Source organism: Ctenopharyngodon idella, chromosome 1 (assembly GCF_019924925.1).
Source record: "Ctenopharyngodon idella isolate HZGC_01 chromosome 1, HZGC01, whole genome shotgun sequence".
Lineage (NCBI taxonomy): Eukaryota > Metazoa > Chordata > Actinopteri > Cypriniformes > Xenocyprididae > Ctenopharyngodon > Ctenopharyngodon idella.
The window spans coordinates 41,120,274-41,141,721 of record NC_067220.1 but is presented as its reverse complement, the minus strand read 5'-3'; the positions used below and the strand labels follow the sequence as shown (position 1 = coordinate 41,141,721).

The following is a 21,448-nucleotide window of genomic DNA, read 5'->3' as shown; positions in this document are numbered from 1 at the left end:
TCTCATATGAAGCAGACCGAGCGGGGTTACTGCCGCTGCGGCTGCCATATGCCCCAGGAGCCTCTGAAAAAATTTCAGTGGAACCGCTGTCCTGCCGTTGAACGTATTCAGGCAGTTCAACACCGACTGAGCACGTTCCTCTGTGAGGCGTGCTATCTGTTCGACCGAATCCAACTCCATACCGAGAAAAGAGATCCTCTGCACCGGGGCGAGTTTGCTCTTTTCCCAGTTGACCTGAAGACCCAACTGGCTGAGGTGTCTGAGCACCAAATCCCTGTGTTCGCACCACTGATCCCGGGACTGTGCCAGAATGAGCCAGTCGTCGAGATAGTTAAGGATGCGAACACCCTGTTCTCTCATGGGAACAAGGGCTCCCTCCACGACCTTCGTGGAGACAGGGCCAGCCCGAAGGGTAAGACTCTGTACTGATATGCTTGACCTTCGAACGCAAAAACGCAGGAATGGCCTGTGTCGCGGAAGAATCGAACATGAAAGTACACGTCCTTCAGGTCGATCGCTGCAAACCAATCCTGGGGACGGATGCACTCGAAAATGCATTTCTGCGTGAGCATTTTGAACGGTAGCTTGTGAAGGCTCCGATTCAAAACTCGCAGATCCAGGATCGGTCGTAACCCACCGCTTTTCTTGGGTACAATGAAGTAGGGACTGTAGAACCCTGACCTCATATCGGCTGGAGGGACCGGCTCTATCGCGTCCTTCGCCAGTAGGACCGCGATCTCCGCACGCAAGACACGGGCATCGACAGCCTTCACTGCAGTGAGGTGGACACCCCTGAACTTGGGGGGACGCCGGGCGAACTGAATCGCATAGCCGAGCCCGATGGTCCGAATGAGCCAGCAAGACGGACTGGGGAGCGCTAACCAGGCTCACAGAGACCGTACAGGCGGGATCAAAGGGACCGCAGGCGTACCCGCAGTGAGGCAGCGAGGTGGAACACAGGGACGCAGCTCGGGAGGCTCTCTCTGCGAGGCGGCCCGAAGCGGGGTCAGAGTGTGCTGTGCAACACCTACCTGGTTCCACGGTTGGGCAGGGGGCGCAGGAGAGGCTTTGCTGCCTTCGACTGCACGCTGCTGCCCTCTGGCGAAGGAAGAGGGGGATGAGAGTGGTGAGGCTTTTCTCCTCCCACTGCTCTCCGAGCCCTCTTCAGACCCAGAGATGGAGGAACTGCTCTCTTTTTGAAAATTTGGGTACCGCTGGCTGTTGGACCAGCGGGAGAACAGAAACAAACCCAACCAACAGGATTTACCACCCGGCCCTCCTCCGGGGGGGGGGAGAGCAGCCCCACCCGTCTCTGGGTCACCCGTCTCAGGGGTGATTTTTCACTAACCACTTAAACAGTAGCAGAGACGGGAGGTGTCATCTTCCTGCAGCGGACACAGTAGAGCAGACTGGGCCGGAGTTTTTTTTTTATTCTGCAGGGGACGACACCCTTGGCGACGAGCAGACTGAGGGCCCACGAGGAACTCAATGGTTTGTCGGGGGAGGCTCCCCGGTCTGCCACTAACTGAGGAGAACTGCTGGGCTCAGTCCCCGACAGTGTCACCGAAAAGGCCACCTTGTGAGATGGGAGTGTCGAAAAAGCGTTTAGCTTGACGATCTCTTGCACCTCAGCAAGGTAAGCCAGGGGGGCGCTTCTGGACCACTGAGGTGGACATCGTCTGGCCGAAGGCCTGCGCCGTGACTTTGATCACGGTTAGTCAACAAGCGCAGCTCAACCCCGGCTCAGAACTACCCTCATGCATAAAGAGTGCCTTGGCCTCACATGCAGGGTGGGTGTGGTCTGTGAACAGCCACCCCACCCATAAGGGTAGTGAGAGAGTAAAAACTTATGCAGATTTTGGCACTTTTGGCATTCCATATTTATGGCACCAATATAGCTCCATACTGCCAAGTTTTTCATGCACATCCGGAACACCCGGGAAAGCATGGCTGTAAGCTCTGAATCTGAGTCAGCATAAGCACACACCATTACAGTGGGCAGCGTCACCCTCATTTCCAGAGCATAACAGCCCTCTCTCCGATGCTGCAATCGACATCTGACCCTCAGCTGGAGCCCTAAATGGAATGCTAGGTTCCCCTATGAAGAGGACCAGCAATCCAATCCAGAAGCTGCACAGCATGTAATGCGCTAGAGGGAGGGGCCCTAGGGGGTTGGTTCCCCGAAGGAACCCCTCAACCTCAAGACACCCAAGCCATTTCACCAAAGTAGACCTCTTCTGGTGCACCAGAGAGGGCGCTACAATGGAGATTAGGCAAGGAGACCGCGCATCTAGAGCGCCGAGCGAGCGCTGGGTTGCCGTGACAACCCGCGCTGCAGCCCGACAGCTCGACGGCACACGACACGCAGAGGAGCGAGAGGTTTGCTCTCGCTGATCTCCGCGGTCTCCCAGAGTGTCGGGCAGACCCGCGGCTGTGCTTTTACACACAAGCGGCAGCTGGCCAACAACAGAGGGGACTCAAGCTTCCCGGAGAAAGAAGAGTCACGACCGGCGTGTCGACGTGATCATGTTCTCATACGAAAACATGAACCACCCACGAACATCGTTTCAGCACGCGCCCAGACATGTGAAACAGTGATCGTGGCCGTCAGTGAGGACAGGAAACGACCGCATCCAGAAACACACAAATAGAATGTCATCTTTAAAAAGACGCAAGCTCTATTTGTGTAAGCTCTTTTAGGGACTTTACTCTTTTAGAGTGCTGAAGCACGCAGGGGAACGGCCGCCGCAACACAGACAGGGATTGTGTGCAGCCTGTCGTGTGCTCTTTCTCTCTTTGAAGGCGCTCACTCTTACCAGCCGTAAAAACGGCTTTCAGCGCTCGAAGCGCACCGTACCGGCCGTGAGAACAGCCTTCTGACGCTGTCAAAACAGCTATTTGCTCTATAACGGCAAACGAAACAAAAAACAGAAAATAAAGAGAGGACTTCGACCCCGCTGCTGTGCTGTTCGCCCGCACTCGAAAAAAAAGAGAAGTTCAACCAAAAAGCTTGACTCGTCTTCTAGCAGACACTTGCTTGCAGAGAACAGGAACAACACCGTTCGGCTCCGAAGCGAAAAGCTGAAGATGCAACGCACCTGCTGCTCGTTATATACCCGCGCTGCGAGGCGAGCAGCTGATGCATATGATTGCATGCCAATGTGCATTGGCTCGTTGTAGTTACACTCGAAGTAGATTGGCCTCTCTAGCGAGATTCCTATTCGTCGGTCTGTCCGACGTACGTCGAACGTGACCGACTGAATGGGAACACAATAATCTTTTATCAGCTCAGACATGCATTCCGTTGTGTGTTTTGGTGAGCATTCAGGCTTGCAGGGATTGTGTTTCATGTTTATCAGCCAGTACTTGTACCTCTCAGCGATGGTTTGTTGCTCATTTATGCCCACGTTGAAGAGCACGGGGAACACGCGTAGCGGCTTGCCCTCACGCAGCTCGTCCGGGAGCGTTTGGAAGGCATGATGTGGGAGAGGCACCTCGACAGTGTAACGGTCTCTGGCATTAAAAAAAAAAAAAAAAAAACGGTCACATTTCCAACTCTGTTAACACCAGAATGCAGCTGCTCAACTTACAGGTTCCCACAGATTATTTTACAGTCCTTCCCCTTGCCCCTCCCTTTGAAATTCATTTTAGAGAGAATGGACTCACAAAGTGGATATATATTTATACATTACACTTTTAAAAATAAAGGTCCCAAAAGGGAGTTTCACAGTGATGCTGTAGATTTTTGTTTCCCCAAAGAACCTTGTAATGAACAGTTCTTAAAAGAATCCTTTTTTATTAGTATAAAGAACATTTAAAAAAAAACTTTTTTCCTCTATAAAGAATGTTTTGTGGAATGGAAAGATTCCAGTGATGTTAAAGGTTCTTTATGGAATCATCTATGCTGATAAAGAACATTTATTTGTAAGAGTGCACTGTTTTTTTTTCTTTTTCTTTTGCTCACCAAGGCTGCATTGTGCATAAAGTTGTGCTGCATAAAGTTGTAAAATGTTATTACAATTTAAAATAACTATTTTGTATTTGAATATATGTTAAAATATAATTTATTCCAGTGATCAAAGCTGAATTTTCAGCATCATTACTCCAGTCTTCAGTGTCACATGATCCTTCAGAAATCATTCTAATATGCTGATTTGCTGGCTGCTCAAGAAACATTTCTGATTATTATCAATGTTAAAAATGGTTCAACTGCTTAATATTTTTGTGGAAACTGTTAAAAAAATTTCTGGATTCTTTGATGAACAGAAAGTTCAAAAGAACGGCATTTATTTGAAATAGAAATCTTTTGTAACATCATACTTAAAATTCCTTGATATTTTCATGTTTTCCATGACTGTGGGAACCTTGTATATGAATACACCCTGTGTGTGTGTGTGTGTGTGTGTGTGTGTGTGTGTATGTGGGGTCTCTCTCACCGTCTACCGCTGATGGTGGGCTGCAGGCTGACTGCTTCTTCAGACGCTGCCTCTGTGATCCTGAAGGTCACTCTGTGCAGGTCAGAGATCCCCACCTCCATGTCCTCCAGCATTCCTATTTCTTCACCTGTGTGACAGAGATCTGTTAATATTACATACATTTTGTTCTCTGTACCGCTGTTCACATTTGTTTACATGTGAGTTTACATTAAGTTCACATTTCTTGTCAAGCAAAGTCATTGTTTATTGGTTTATGTTTATTTGGAATAAAGCTGCACGTGGGTTCTCACGGAAACCTGCCTCAGTCGACGTTTGTACAGCATATTTATTGCACATACACATATATATATATAAGTGCTGTCAATCGATTAAAAAATTAACTAATTAATCAGATATTTTTTTCTGCAATTAATTGCGATTAATCGTGATTAAAAATTAGTTTTTAATATTTTTATATTGTAATAATTTCACAGTTACTCTCCAAATTAATGTAGAAACAACTTAAAGACAGTATATTTTAAATATTTGTTCGATGGCATCTTGTTATGAATGACGGTCAGTATTAATCGAGTGCAGCGTTAGTTCAGTCAGGCCACGTAGGCATAATGCTGTGACCAGCTGTGCGGTCAGCAGTCAAATCGCTCCAATCACTACCATACTCCTATTAGACTGGGGACATGTATACGTGGCATTACTGCTCGGCAAGTATGCTCAAACTGCTCGCAACCCTCCCTGCCTCCCCATTATAAGCACACTGGTTTATTAGGCTGCTGTCACTTTAAAACCTGCTGCTGCCGAACATGACGTGGATCTGACAAGCATCTCATTTTCTCACAACTCTTTAATTTCATTTAAGACGTTATTTAACTCATTTAAGACTGTATATTTATGAGTTTACTCCACAAAACGGCCATTTTGGCATAATTCTCTGCGTTATTGTTTGTTCAAGTGTGAAAGAGAACTCGATACTGATGAGCATCTTTCTGTGCGCACGAGTTGTGTGTGTGTCACACAGACACAACATGCACAGACAGCATGTTCTTGTTTGTCTTGTGGTGCTTGAATGGCGTTAATTGCATTAAATAGGCTATTTTTATCGCGTTAAACTGAAAAATTAATCACATGCACTAACGCGCTAATTTTGACAGCACTAATATATATATATATATATATATATATATATATATATATATATATATATATATATATATATATATATACACTATATTGCCAAAAGTTTTTGGGAGGCCTGCCTTTATATGCACATGAACTTTAATGACATCCCATTCTTAATCCGTAGAGTTTAATATGGAGTTGGCCCACCCTTTGCAACTATAACAGCTTCAACTTTTCTGGGAAGGGTTTCCACAAGGTTTAGGAGTGTGTTAATGGGAATTTTTGACCATTCTTTTAGAAGCACATTTGTAAGGTCAGGCACTGATGTTGGCGAGAAGGCCTGGCTCACAGTCTCCGCTCTAATTCATCCCAAAGGTGTTCTGTCGGGTTGAGGTCAGGACTCTGTGCAGGCCAGTCAAGTTCCTCCACAACAAACTCACTCATCCATGTCTTTATGGATCTTGCTTTGTGCACTGGTGCGCAGTCATGTTGGAACAGGAAGGGGCCATCCCCAAACTGTTCCCACAATGTTGGGAGCATGAAATTGTCCAAAATGTCTTGGTATGCTGAAGCATTAAGAGTTCCTTTCACTGGAACTAAGGGGCCAAGCCCAACCCCTGAAAAACAACCCCACACCATAATCCTCCCTCCACCAAACTTTACACTTGGCACAATGCAGTCAGGCAAGTACCGTTCTCCTGGCAACCGCCAAACCCAGACTCGTCCATCGGATTGCCAGACAGAGAAGCGTGATTCGTCACTCCAGAGAACACGTCTCCACTGCTCTAGAGTCCAGTGGTGGCGTGCTTTACACCACTGCATCCGACGCTTTGCATTGCACTTGGTGATGTAAGGCTTGGATGCAGCTGCTCGGCCATGGAAACCCATTCCATCAAGCTCTCTACACACTGTTCTTGAGCTAATCTGAAGGCCACACGAAGTTTGGAGATCTGTAGCTATTGACTTTTGCTATTGATTTTACGTGGCCTACCACTTCGTGGCTGAGTTGCTGTTGTTCCCAATTGCTTCTACTTTGTTATGATACCACTAACAGTTAACCGTGGAACATTTAGTAGTGAGGTAATTTCACGAATGGGCTTTTTGCACAGGTGGCAACCTATCACAGTACCACACTTGAATTCACTGAGCTCCTGAGAGCGACCCATTCTTTCACAAATGTTTGTAGAAGCAGTCTGCATGCCTAGGTGCTTGATTTTATACACCTGTGGCCATGGAAGTGGTTGGAACACCTGAATTCAATGATTTGGGGGGATGTCCCAATACTTTTGGCAATAGTGTATGTATAAAGTTGCAATTATGTTACAAAACTTAAAAGCTGATGTGCAATATAGTCAATACAAGCATCCAAATGGAAATGTATATTGTACAAATGCTTAATTACATAAATTGTATGGTACATATCAATACTTTTTAGTATTGAATTATAAGGTGGCATACATTTTTAATCAACATTTCTCTTACAATTTTTATGCATTATGAGATTGCTGCCTACATAGATAGCTGGAGGATATGGAACAGAGCCATTGTTTGTTTTATTTTTTAATCATTTTTACCACTGAGGACGTGTCCATAGGGAGGTTTTGTCAGGTTTCACTAACTCAAGGGGTAAATTTGGTCCCTAAAGTAAAGCTAAGTTAACATTTACATGTTACTTCCTCCAAAATATTTACCAGTACTTGTGCACCTGGGAACCCATGATCATAACATTCAGTAATGCTCTAACCGAATGCTTCAGCAGATAAGCAACACACACACAAAAAATAACTAATATATCAAATCCAGTAACACTGCCTAACTCCAACATTCCTGTCAACAACCCCCATCTGACCAGCTGGTAGGAATGCTGATCCTAGAACATGCTGTACTTTATCGTAACCCATTTAATTCTTTAAACATTTGTTCAACTGTTACATGGGTACACTGTTGACACAATAATCTCAGCAATGACTTCGCTTTCCCTGAGCGTTGCAAACAACTGCAATTATTCATGAGTCATTCACATACACTTCATCAAACAATCAAAACAGCCTCGAGGTCTTCAACACGGCAAGAGCAGTGAACTTAGGTCAAAATCTTTATCGCCTTGAGATGCAGGTACAAGCTGTAAAGAGCGCGTGCAGCTGGAAGTGTTTACTTCAAAGTTTGGTTGCTGTGGGAAACAGCTATATAAATAACCATGCAATGATTATACCAACTAAGATTCCAGCGTAAGACAGAGCAATAAACTATTCACAGCTGCATTACAGTCAGTTAAACCATGAACACAGCCTCAAATGGCTTATTGTTTCAATAAAACACGTCTAATAGCAACATGTAAAATAGGGATGCACCGATATTACAATTCTGGCTGATACCAATAAGTTGAAAATTGCTTTCATGTTATGCCCAACCAATAACCAATAAATATTAATATTTATATATTAATATATACATTTATTTTAATATAAATATTTATAGGAACACTTTATTTTAGGGTCTTTTAACTAGTTGCTTATTAGCATGCATATTAATAGAATTTTGGCTGTTTATTAGTACTAATTAAGCACATATTAATGCCTTATTCTGCATGACCTTATTCTACATTCATAATCCTACCCAATACCTAAACTTAACAACTACCTTACTAACTAATAAAAAGCAGTAAATTAGGAGTTTATTGAGAGAAAAGTCATAGTTAATAGTTTATATGTGTTCCCTATACTAAAGTGTTACCATATTTATATATTAATATAAATATTTATTTTAATATACATATTTATATATTAATATAAATATTAACTAATAATAAAGTTTCTATACTATTTTGTTATATAAACTAAAAACAAAACTCTAACAACTGAAATAATGCTTTAGTTGAATTTCAGCATCACAACATTGTTTTGTACAGTATGAAAAATGGATACTCAGTTTGAGATTTGGTAAAGATTACATTTATCAATCTTATTTAATCATTATGTTTTTAAAGATTAAGGGCACTATCATACACCCGTCGCAATGCGGCGCCAGGCATGACGCAAGTGTCTTTTGCTAGTTTCAGCCCGACGCAGTTATCATTTTCACGTCCAGCGCCACGTAGTTTAAATAGCAAATGCATTTGCACCCATTTGTGCGCCCATGGGCATGCTGGTCTGAAAACGAGGTGTGTTCAGGCGCATTGTTGGCATGTTGACGTGTTACTATTTTGAGGCAACTGAAATAGACTGCGGCATTGACTTTAGACCAGGTTTCAGTTTGTCAATGGCGCAGTCTATTTCAGTTGCCTCAGAATAGTAACACGCTAACAATGCACATGAACACACCCCGTTTCAACTGGCTTTTAAAGGGAATGGGAGATGAGACTCCGATTGGTTTATTGCACGTTACGCCCAAAACACACCCATTACTCATTAAGAGAATAGGAACAACCCTTTTAGACCATGTGCCTAGCGCTGACCATTTTTCCCATCATTAAACTAGCAAAAGTGGATTTGGACACGCCCTAAGTGCACTTGCACCGTGTGCTTTAGACCATGTGCTTAGATCGTTAAAATAAAATGTAATAACTTTATGTGAGCATTAGATGTCTTAAATGTCTAAATCTACATCTAAGAGAAATGAGAATACACAATTAAATATCACCTGATACCGATTTTTTTTAAATGAAAACTCAAAAATATTGTCTAATATCCAATATAGTATCAATACCATATTGTATCCTATTGTATGCCAAATTGCAATAAATAGTATATATTTATTATTATTAATAATAATAATCACATGTAATATATTTCATTAAATTAACATTGTTTGCCAAGCAACAAAGCAACTTGGCATTTAATATGAAATGTATGTTCATACTGTATGTGCATGTTTATCTAGCCTCAACTAGGCTTGTCACTATTATTAATCAATCTAATTGCAGTTATTTGAGATAACTACAATAATTGTGCAGTTTAAATATCAATTACATTTTGACATCCAAATAAAGGAAATTTAAGCGCTTACAGAAAAAGCATAAAAATGCACAATAGTATGGTTCCTTTTCGGGTGAAGGAATAAAGAATATATATATATATAACTGTTTTTACACAAAGATATTTATATGAAATAAATGAAAGGTTTGTGAGTTTAATCATTATATTATACTATATTATATTATTAAATTTCAAAGCATTAAATAAATCATAAGGGCCTATTTTATTACATTATTATTTTATAATATATATGATTAGACGTAAAAAAAAAAATAAAAAAAAAAAATCACGTATTAGGCTTACAATGTAAGTGACATGAACAAAACAAAACGAAACTGTTAATCACAATCATTTATATGACAATTAATATTCATGATCATGTTTGAATAGTAGTATGATCTGATGAAGGACACTCACTGTAAGTACTGAGCAGACTCTCAAACTGGGCCACCAGTCCGACCGCATGCAGCTGTCTGAGAAAGCCCTTGTCCTCCAAACCTGCGTATAATCGCATGACAAATCCACACGCCAGAGCAGCCAGCTGTGAACACAACACACATATATCTTTACAAATGCCTTGTCACATGACAAATCCACAAATCTACAAAATAAGATGTGGAAACAAAAACTTCTTGTCAAATTGTACTTTTAATGTTACCAGGCTAGTGTCACAGATTTTTTAACATTAGCGGAATTGCATTATCACCAAAATGACATGGACAAAACAATAACAAACTGTTCTAGACGGTTTTGCATTAAAGTCAGAACAAAACTCCCTTTTCCCCCAAACACATTTGACTAAAAGAACAGCCATTTATTTACATAGCGCTTTACAGTAGCTTCACGGTAATAAGAAAATAGCAGTTTTTATATTGTAAAGTTCTTCAATTATGAAATGAATGCATACTCAGCTGCAAAGCAGCTCTAGATATCATTATTCAGCTCAATTCTGTTCAGTGTTGATTTAATTTACTTCAATGATGATGTCAGTGTTGCAAAGTTCATTAGTTTTGAAGCAAGCTATAAAGCAACAATAAAGCAGCTCTACAGAAGATAATAGTGTCATTAATCAGCTCAAGTCGGTTCTGTGTTGATCCAGTACGAGTGCAAAGTTCGTCAGTTTTGAAACGAGTTCAATTCAGATATAAGTGTCAGGGTTCAGTCACTTCGCTCTGCACTGTAAAACCGAACAGTGAAATTAATTAAACGAAATAGTTTAATTAATTCGTTTCACTCGAATAATAATGAAAGTTCATTGTACTTAATAGAAAAAAGCTGTGTGAACTCAAAATTTGATGGTAGTAAGCTGAACTTTATATAATTGAGTTGCAGCAGATTTCTAATTCCCAGCATACTTTGCATCAGACTGTATAAGGAAAATAAATGTAGAAATTAAGTGTTATTTTGTGTGTTTTTTGCACAAGATGAACTTAGGGAGACATACAGTAAGTTACTGTTTAATGTTGTGTTATGTTGGGATTTACAGGGGCTTCTGTTATGTTAGTTTTCTAGGGTTACCATTGTGGTGAAGAGTAGAGCCTTTGGTTAGGTTGAGGATGGGCTGCAAAAGTTTTTAAACCACATATATTCTCTGTTTTATTCTATACATGCAAGTCTATAATAACAGTCTCTAGTTATAATAGCATGTTATTTGACATCTATATTTAATCAAGATCTGAATGTGATGTTTATGTAAATGAACTGTATGTAATTAGTCTCCCTGTGGTGAAAATCAAGTGTTTTTGTTGTTTATATGTCTACGTGGTGTTTTTAATATGCTTTAAAACACCCCATGTGCAAATTCAGTCAACACCATTGCTGAGTAATTTCTCTTTAACATGGCACTCATCTAAAGACAGTCTCAAACCCGCGGTTGGAAATCGCTGGTGTTTCTGACGTCACAAACTACCTTGTAACCAATAATGTCAATGTGCCGGCGGGCTTTAGCATATCATTAACCATGACCACTCTGAAGCAGGAGAGTCTCTAGAGAATATATCCCGGTATATTTTTCTGTTGATATGAGCAATCGGGTAGATTTAGCAATATAGCGGGTGTATGATGTATATTAAGATGTTATGATGAACTATCTGCCTTTCTCCATTGACGTTCTGAGTTGTTCAAAGGAATGTTTCTAAGGATGCTGATTTTTAGAAGGCAGACTTAGATGGAAAAAAACTTTAAATATGTCTTTTTGGTGATCAAAGATGAGTTTTAAGGGATTAAATTATTGACTACAGGGGGATTTAATATTATGATGAGTGGGATGATGCCGGTGACGTGATTGTTAATGAGAGACATCTGTGTCTAATAAGTTTCCTCAAATGTTTTGAGTATTCTGAACTTATTGAGTTTTACAGTGTGGTATTGTTCAGAGCCCTGACACTCCTATGTTGTCTTGTCTGTGTGTGAGCATGCGGTTTCAAGTGTGCTCGAGCCATGCGCTCTCTTGTCCCACATATATTATATCTGAATCATGTCTAGTTTGGATTCGGGTTCCGTGGCAGGGTTCGGACACTCATGCTCCGCGTTTTTTCTCTCGTGTGAGCGCACAGGTTCCATGCTGTGTTTGTTTTCAATGGACAGGCACTCTTGTGTTGTCATGTTCTGTGTAGCAAGCGGCTTGTGTTTTATCCTATTATGTTTTGTTTGAACACGTGGTTTATGAGTGTTCTCGTTAGCTGTGTGTTTGTGTCTTGTTTTGTTTGAGCACATGGCTTGTGATTGTGTTCGCTGGCCCTGTGCTCGTGTTTTTGTTTTGTTTGGTGTGAGCTTGTCATGTTTGTTTCCATGTGCCATGTGCTCTCTTGTCTATAGTCTAACCCCTTCTTTTTTGTTATGTGAAAAAAATTGTTTGTTGTGGTAATCTTTAATCAAAATCTGAAAAGTTACTTCCGGTCTGGAATGGCGTTCCTTCCCTGATGACGTCAGTTTGATGGCTTGGGTTGAAAATGCTTAAACCACTGATAAGCTAACATAATAAGCTCACGCAATTTATACGCAATTTACATATGAATGCGACCGGAGAAGATGGAAAAACATACGGAGAGCATCAGCATTCATTTCTGCTCTGATAGCTGCAAGACCGGCAGAACACAGTGAGCGTGTGTTAGAAATGAGGAATGGTGAGAGAACATTGTGCTTGGTACATTTTTCGTCTTCAAACCAAACTTGGGTCTTCAGCCGATAAAGTTTAAATCCCGTCTGGCTAGCGCGTTTCCCATGATGTTTACGCATTAGGTCAGTAGGCGGAGAGTAGGCGGTCTTTTGTGCTTAGGACTGCATATGTGCATTGGCTAGACTTCTCTAGACTGAAAAATAAGCTTTTTTAACGCTATTTGAGCATAAGAAACAACATTTCTGATGTGAAATATGTTATTTAATTGAGAGTTCGGCAAGCAGTTTTTGAGACTTCAGGATTCCTCCATTCAAAGAGATATAGAACTTGGTCTTGGATGCCCGAAATAGCTGCCCAGAGGCGTTGAAAATATGGTCATTGAGTGAACAGACTTTCTTTGAAAGGGACTTTCAAAGAGCACGAAGGGGATATCTGGTTTTAAAGGGGTACGCTGGCGCGTTTGGCTGCCGCTCCTTTCTCCCGCTTTGATGGTTTGTTTTAATTATCAATGCTACTGTGTGACAATGGTTTTGGAGCATTTGAAGATTGAAGAATCTTTTGTTTTACTGTATTGCGATGTGGGATTACGTTTTACCCGTTGGTTTATTGTTCCTAATTCTGAGAGTCTGCTGCTGGAACCAACTGTCCTGTTGCCCTGCTCAGGACTTACACTTCTGCGAGACTGCTATTGTGGATTCCTCCTGCATGGCTCTAAGGTACACTGCTTGCCAACTGTTGAAATTAAAACAGAACTATTATTTGGCACATGATACCTATGCTAACTGTGGAGATGTTGGAATACTCCGGCGTAAGCGCTACTTACATCGCTCCTCAAGGCGCAGTTTTATATATTCATCATCTGATGTTGTTTCCTATCCTGCATTTCTTCGTAAGCCAGGCTGCTGTATAGACCTGCTGGGATTAACTATAACAACTTGTCTTGCGCTTGCGCTTACATACAAAGACCACTCATGGGTGTTTTCTGAGTCCACGCGCCTGTTGAAATCGGCGTTTTTTTGGGGGGGATTTTAACATCCAGATGGACGAAAAAGACTCAGCATTAACAAAGGACTTCTTGTCTTTGCTGGAGTGCTTTAATTTGAATCAATCTGTTGACTGTTCTACACATAACAAAGGACATATTTTAGACCTTGTGATATCTAATGGATCTTTTGTGTCTCAGTTGTATACCATTGACTTAGGGTTGTCTGATCATCTAGCAATCTTTTTTGATATGCATATACTTGTTGCCAACACTGCCTCCTCTCATATCTTGACATACCGGAAATGGATATCAGTTGACCCTTCTGACTTTTCTGTTTTTATTGGCTCTTCATTAAGCAGTTTCTCTCCATCTAATCCTCTTGAGACAAAGGTTTCTATGTTAAATTCTGTACTCTTTTCTGGCCTGGAATTATTTGCTCCTTAAAAGTCACGTTCTGTTTCATTTGTTCGTCCTGCTCCTTGGTATAATGAGGATTTGCGTATGATGACATCTTGCCATAAAATGGAGCGTAGGTGGCGTCTCTCAGGTCTGACTGTTCATCACCAAGCATGGAAAGACTGCTTACAAGAATATAAGGCTGGAATTGTTTCTGCCAGATCTGATTATTTTTCTAAATTGATTAATGACAATCAAGGAAATTCAAGACAACTTTTTAATTCTATTAACAAATTGCTGAATCATAAAACTGTCTCTCATGTTACTGCTTCTGATCATCTCTGTAATAAGTTCCTGGATTTTTTTCACACTAAGGTTGATAATGTACATAGCGGTTTTTGTGCTTCTTCTTCATTGTCTTCTTATGCTGTTTATATTCCTTTTTATTCTGGTACTATTCTCTCAAAATTCTGTACACTTGACTCATATTCTCTCTTAGAGGAGGTCTCTCAAATGAAAGCAGCCACTTCTTTACTAGATCCCATACTGACTGGTCTGTTTCAGTCATGTTTTGTTTCTCTGTGTCCCATTGTTCTGAGCATTATAAATGACTCTCCGTGTACTAGGGTTGTCCCAACAGCTTTTAAAACGGCTGCGATTACCCCAGTACCTAAAAAATCAATCTGGCTTTCATAAATTCCATAGTACAGAAACAGCTCTGGTTAAGGTCACCAATGATTTGTTGGCTGCTTCAGATTGTCTTTCAGTTTTGATCCTTCTTGATCTCAGTGCCGCTTTTGACACTGTTGATCATTTGGTTTTAATTACTTGTCTTGAAACTGTTTTTGGGGTCTCTGATACTGTTCTTAATTGGTTTAAGTCCTACCTCAATGATCGTAAGCAGTTTGTTGCCATGGGTGGTTTTAGGTCTGAGGTTGATGTTGTGCAATCTGGCGTCCCTCAGGGATCAGTTTTGGGTCCTCTGCTTTTTAATATCTATGTTTTCCCACTTGGCCGGCTTTTGAGATCACATGGTCTAAAATTTCATTTTTATGCAGATGATACTCAGATCTACATTTTTTTTTCAACCTAATGAAATTGTGCCTGTTGATTTTCTTTCAGAATGTATTTCTAAGATGAAAGATTGGATTTTCTTTGTCTCAACAGTGAAAAAACAGAGATTATTCTTGTTGGTTCACCCCACCAACTACGCAAAGCTGGGTCGGTCACTCTAACTCTTGTTGTTTCAAATGTGGAGTTTCAAACAAAATTGAAGAATCTGTGGGTAATTTTTGATGCTAATTTATCATTTGAGCCACATGTCCAAAATACTGTTAAAACTTCTTTCTTCCATCTTAGAAATATTACCAGACTGCGTCCAATGCTGTCTTTTACTGTTGCTGAGAGACTGATTAACATTTTTGTGTTTTCACGTATTGATTACTGTAATCTTAAATAAACTGCAGGTAGTGCAAAATTTGGCTGCTAGAATCCTTACTAGAACTAGGATAAGAGATCATATTACTCCCATTTTGGAGTCTTTGCATTGGCTCCCAGTCAGGTTTAGGGTAGACTTTAAAATTTTGATGCTTACTTACAAGGCCTTACAGGGCTCCAGACTGCGCCTAAAACGGTCGCATTTGCGACTAAAAATATTAATTTGCGAGTGATATTTTTGCTGAGGTCGCCATTGGAGACCATACAAATTCACACGTTATGACTGTAAAATTTGCATGTTATTTGCGTGTTCCGTGACCAGTAGCCTACCACATCATTTGCTGTGTTGATGTAATTAAATGAGATGTTGCGTGTGAATGTTTCACTGAGTTAGCGCCGAAAACAGGTAGGGAAAAATTTCACACACCAAACAGACACCAAAGAGCTAGAGCTGATGAAAGCCGACTGTGTTGTCGCCTGCATCGGTGCAAAACAGCTGCATCTGAACACACCGTTCTGCTAGACAACTGGCTATTTCTTCATATAAATTCGTCTATATTCGGCATTCAAAAGGGGAAACCGGCTCTGCAGACTGCAGATACACACGCAATGCAGCGTTTGCTTACCGTTTTGAATATCAATCATGCTGATCACTTTAATTATTCCACTCCGCTCATGCTCATCAGATAAATTTAAGGTCATTAAAAGTCTTCAGTGCCTTAAACAGTATAACAAGAGTAAAAACGATCATTTTAAGGTGTCTTATATTTTGTGGATGGAAAAACAAATTGCGATACTCCCTAATGTGATTATTATTAATTTCATTAAACAAATGTGAGCGCTGCATGTTTTAAAGTCAAAAGATGGCGCTGTTGCGCGTTCTTCAGAGCAGCTCGCATTCAATGATTAGCGCACATTTGTCAACCGATTGCTTATGAACTAATGCTGATCAATTATCACAAAGTTTACTTTATATTATTTATATTATATTGTGTTGTAAACGGTTGTACCAACGTAATTTTTTAATCCTCATCTGAACTTGAATGAGCAGCAAAAGTAAAGCACAGACATTTCAAAATAAGAGTCCCGCTGTATTTCAAAGTAATCAAAGTCAAGCAGTATGTATATCAATTGCCCCTGTTTGTTATTTGGTTACACAAACCAAATTTAATATATTTATATATTTATTTCCATATATTTATTTTCATTTGATTCAAAGTAAATTGTTGTAACTTCAGAAAGGGAGGACTAAGAACATTATTTGACACATATTATTCAATATAAAGATTTTACTAGCATCAGGGTTATTATAGTTAACTAAAACCATTAAAAACATTTTTTTTATTGCTTGAAATAAATGTTAATACTAAAATAAAAATCTATTATACAAACTAAATAGACATGTTTAAAAACAAAAAATAAAACTAAAAACAAAAATTAAAACTTAACAAAAAATGAAACCAGAAAATATAAAAATCTAATCGGATTCAAAATATTAACAAAAACTATAATAGTATTAATCGAAAATAGTCACATTCATTTCCTAGAAAAGTCACAAGATGAAAAAGCTGAAACTGTAAAAGGGACATAAACACAACTAAAAGTAAGTGATTTAAAATTTTAAGTTCATTGTTGTGTGGCTCTTAAAAAAAATATTTGGCCAATGGCTCCTTAATGAATTTTTTTGTCTGGAGCCCTGCCTTACATGGGTTGGCACCTCAATATTTGTCCGAGCTTTTAATTCCCTATACTCCAACGCGTGACCTTCGTTCATCTGAAACTGGTCTTTTAACTGTTCCCTCGTTTAAGATTGATGGGAGATAGGGCTTTTTCTTCATTAGCCCCAAAACTTTGGAATTCTGTACCGATTGAGATAAGGAAAGCTAAATCTCTTAGCATTTTTAAATCTCACCTTAAAACTCATTTTTTAGGGTAACTTTTAATTTAATAATTGTATAAATTTTTCATTGTGTTTATTTTATATGGTGTATTTTGTTGCTTTAACTTTAATTTTATATTGTGTGGTGTATTATTGTTGTTCTATTTGTTTCTGCAAAGCCCTTTGAGATGTACATTTAAAGGCGCTATAGAAAATAAAGGTTATTATTATTATTATTTGTCTGCACTCAGCCTGCTACAGTAGCCATGCCCCAAACTCATGCTGAGCTTGTGCTAAGGCTGAGCTGGAAAGAGACTGACAGATTGTGGACCACCCTCAATGTTTAGATGGTGCTTAGGAGGCTCAATGTTTATACTTTTGGGGGAGATAAACCCTTGAATGGCATATTAATAGTAGTCAATGAACAATAAACTAGGTTGAGAGAATGGATTTTAACATAAAAAAAGTCCATATTTGACCTTTACGTGTCTTTTAAATAAGTCTGTTATGAGATAAGAGTTTGTTGTTTTGGTCACTCACAGCTTGGCTGAAGACCGTGTCTCGTCTCTGCTGCAGCTGCAGACCCTGTGCTGTGCTGCACGCCGCCTCCTGGAGCAGCACGAAGATGACCGAGCGCCTGGCTCGCTCCGCCACTGCTGCCACACAGTCCTTCAGGGACTGAACCAGGACACTGAGCTGATCCCGCCCATCCACAACTGTCAGGGGACGATCTGAGGAAAAAAAGGACATTTGTGACCCAGTTTCCTAGTTCCCAGTTGCCTTTCCAAAAGACAATTTAGAGTGACTGGCTGTGTGTCAGAACTGGATATTTGCCATTAAGCTATAGAGTTCTGCAGGGATGACGTACTTCTGTAAGCCAAAACCCAGGAAAACAGTTTAGCACCAGTTCTATTGTCCTGAAGTAAAAGGGTTTTTGGTTAAATGCCTGAAATGAGGTCTGTGGCGAACACAAGCTCAAGATATTTTCATGGGTTATTCTATGATATAAAATACATCAGTAATACCCTCTTGTTAAAGCTCTTACTTGTCTTGTAAAAGGCAGTTGCTAGCAAGTGGCTAAATGTTTTTTGAGGATGATGCCATGTCACATAACCAATCCATGTTTATGTCTGTCTAATCTTACTTTCCTCTACCAAGTGACAGATAACACACACACACACACACACACACACACACAAACAAACAAAAACAAACAAACAAAAAACATGGGAAGCGTTTTCATTTCCTTTTCATAAAAGTTGATAAGCCGGTTTATTTATGCTTGCAAAACTACATGGTTAGTTGCATTGTATTATTTGCATTTAGCATTGTGTTTCCTTGCTGGTTTTATATTTGGGAGTGAATTCAATGTTAAAGTTTTATGATCTACAATTAATGCAGTTTTATAATCTGCAATTAAAACAACATAAAGGGAGAGTTTGTTCTGTAAAGGAATGAAAAACTATAGCCTACCTGCTGTAAAGACTACAATGCAATTAAAAAGCACACAGCATAAAGCGGATCAGAGCATTTGAATAAGCTGCGTTTAATGCTTGCAGCATTCACGAGTCTGTTTGTTATCTAAATTACAGACTGAAAGAACTACATCTCTTATCAAATTCTCGAGAGCCATGAGACAGAATTAGACCAAAGTTAACAGATATGATCTCTGGGTCACTGGGAACCAAGTCTCGGCTTGCTTGTCTGAACGTGGTCTGGAATATATAAACATCTTGTGCCAATTTACTTCCCAAAAGTTGGGTTCAAACAACAGCTGTTTTATAATTCAATTTGACAGATCAATAAACAAGAATTTGGTAGAGTACATGGTACATATTACACACAGTATAGAGTCTCCAAGCAAAACACAGTATAGTGCTGTTTCTGTTTTTGAACGATTCTCTTGAAATAAGGATTTAATGACTCATTAAGACAGTTACTTGCTTTGTTCCTAAATGAATCAACTTTTTGAACAAATTGGTTGAACAAATTATTCAATGCCCCAATCATAAAGACAGTCACTTTCTTCTTCGTTTAAAATTAATCAGTTGAAAGAACAATTTGATTTCCCCTTTATAAAGACATTCACTTAAATAATAAATAAATCAATTAAACAAATGATTTAAAGACACACTCATAAAGATGTGTCACTTTCTTCATTCCTAGCTGAATCAATGTTTTTGAACAAATCGGTTGAATTAATGATTCAATGACTCACAAATAAAGACAGTCACATGCTTCATTCCTGATTGAATCAATGTTTTTGAATGAATCGGTTAAATTAATAATTCAGCAACTTACTCATAAAGACAGCCACTTGTTTTGTTTTTTGTTTTTTTGTTCTTGGCTGAATCAGCACATTGAAATGAATGGGTTGAATGATTCAGTGACTCGTTCATAAAGACAGTCACTTAATTCATTGCAGAATGAATCGGTGCAACAAATGATTCAATGATTCCCTCGTACAGGCAGCCACTTCCTTGATTTCTGAATGAATCAGTACTTCTGAACAAATTGCTCAATGACTCGCTCAAAAAGACAGCAGTTCTGAACGAACTGGGTAAACAAATGATTCAACGACTTGCTCATGAATTGTAATATTTTTATATATTTTGATATGCTTTATATATCACTAATCACAGTAAATACAAATGATGATGATATTTATTTATATAAATTAACATTATATGTATGATTTTATTAATCAATGTAAAAGAACTATTTAATAAAGGCTTGGTTTCACAGACAGGCTTAGATTAAGCCAGGATTAGGCCTTAGTTCAGTTAGGACATTTAAGTAACTTTTATAAACATGCCTTAGAAAAAAATTGTGGTGTGCAAATTGATTACTAGTTTGAGTCTTGAGCCAAAACAATGCACTGACATATTTTAAGATAAGTCAGTGAAAATTATTTCAAACATGCATTTTAGTCTAGGACTAGCTTAAGCCTTGTCTGTGAAACCAGAGGAAAGACATGTTAAGACACTTGCCTCATAAAAAAATGCACATACACATGAACTAGCTTGTCATTCTTGCCATTTGTCATTCATCTCAGTAAATCATAATAAATCAGTGCATGAAAAAAGCACTTCAACTGCTTTCATGAGCATTTGTTTTGCAACAAGATCCGTGTTTGAATGTGTTTTGCATTAGTCATCAGATTGTTGGCAGTATTATACTCATCTGCACTGAACTACTTTTTTTATTGACCCCATTTCCCAAAAGCAGAGTCACTTTAATAGTGTTGTTTCCACCCTGGGTGTATTCGCACTATTGATCTGAATTGCTGCTCAGTAAATTAATTGTTTATGTGCATGACATGAGGCATCAACCTAAACCGGTCCGACGTCATTTCATCATGCCTTTGAAGGAAAGACAATTCCTTGTGTAATGTGAAGTATTTACACATGACACAATAGCATTTTATACTGCAATTAAATGTTAACATTGTCACACAAAATGTAAATACTGCTGTGAAAGATCTTGCAAAGATGCAATCTTGTGTGAGAAGAAAACATTAGCACACATTTGCATTCTTATAAACAAACGATTCAGTAGTTATGTTACTTTAGACATTAACAAAGCACACAAGATTTCTTAAGTGAAAATTAAACTGTTTACATCATAAAGAATCAATAACCAATTCTGAAGGTTTAGCCTGTTAGCTTAGAATTCTAACCTTTACTTAAAGACTGAGATATTAAATTATAAATATATGGAAAATGATCAGAAATTAAGTTTAAAATGAGTTTAGAATAACAAAACGTGTAATTGCTAATCTATAAATTCATTAGAAAATGTAAATTCATTTACTGTGGATTGCAGCAGGAAGTACATCAAAGTGCAGTTTCAGATGGTGTCCAAATGATGGCAGCATCGACTGTATTAAAAACTGCACACTTGCACTGCTTGTCATCGCTTGTACAGTTTTTTCACACTTTAATAGCACTGGGTGTCAGAAGTTGCTTTTAACTATTCCTGTTTGACAGAAGATCCGTGGATGCTGCTAATAGTCATCTCTCAACTGACAGATCTGACATGTGCTTGGGAAAAAAGACATGGGTTGTTATTAAAGTGTGAAAAAAAGAGTAAAACCAGTGAAAAGTA

At 39.3% G+C, this 21,448-nt stretch overlaps 1 protein-coding gene across 6 annotated transcripts in view; it reads right to left on the bottom strand.

Moving 5' to 3' along the window:
• inpp4b (inositol polyphosphate-4-phosphatase type II B) overlaps positions 1-21,448 on the bottom strand; it is a 184,339-nt gene that overhangs the window by 28,386 nt on the left and 134,505 nt on the right. For all 6 annotated transcript variants that reach the window (XM_051909733.1, XM_051909742.1, XM_051909752.1 and 3 more), the window contains 4 exons: positions 17,882-18,072; positions 9,944-10,067; positions 4,437-4,563; positions 3,373-3,513 (listed from right to left, as the gene is read on the bottom strand). In XM_051909733.1, coding sequence (XP_051765693.1) covers positions 3,373-3,513; positions 4,437-4,563; positions 9,944-10,067; positions 17,882-18,072 — 583 coding nt within the window. The remainder of the gene's footprint in view (positions 1-3,372; positions 3,514-4,436; positions 4,564-9,943; positions 10,068-17,881; positions 18,073-21,448) is intronic.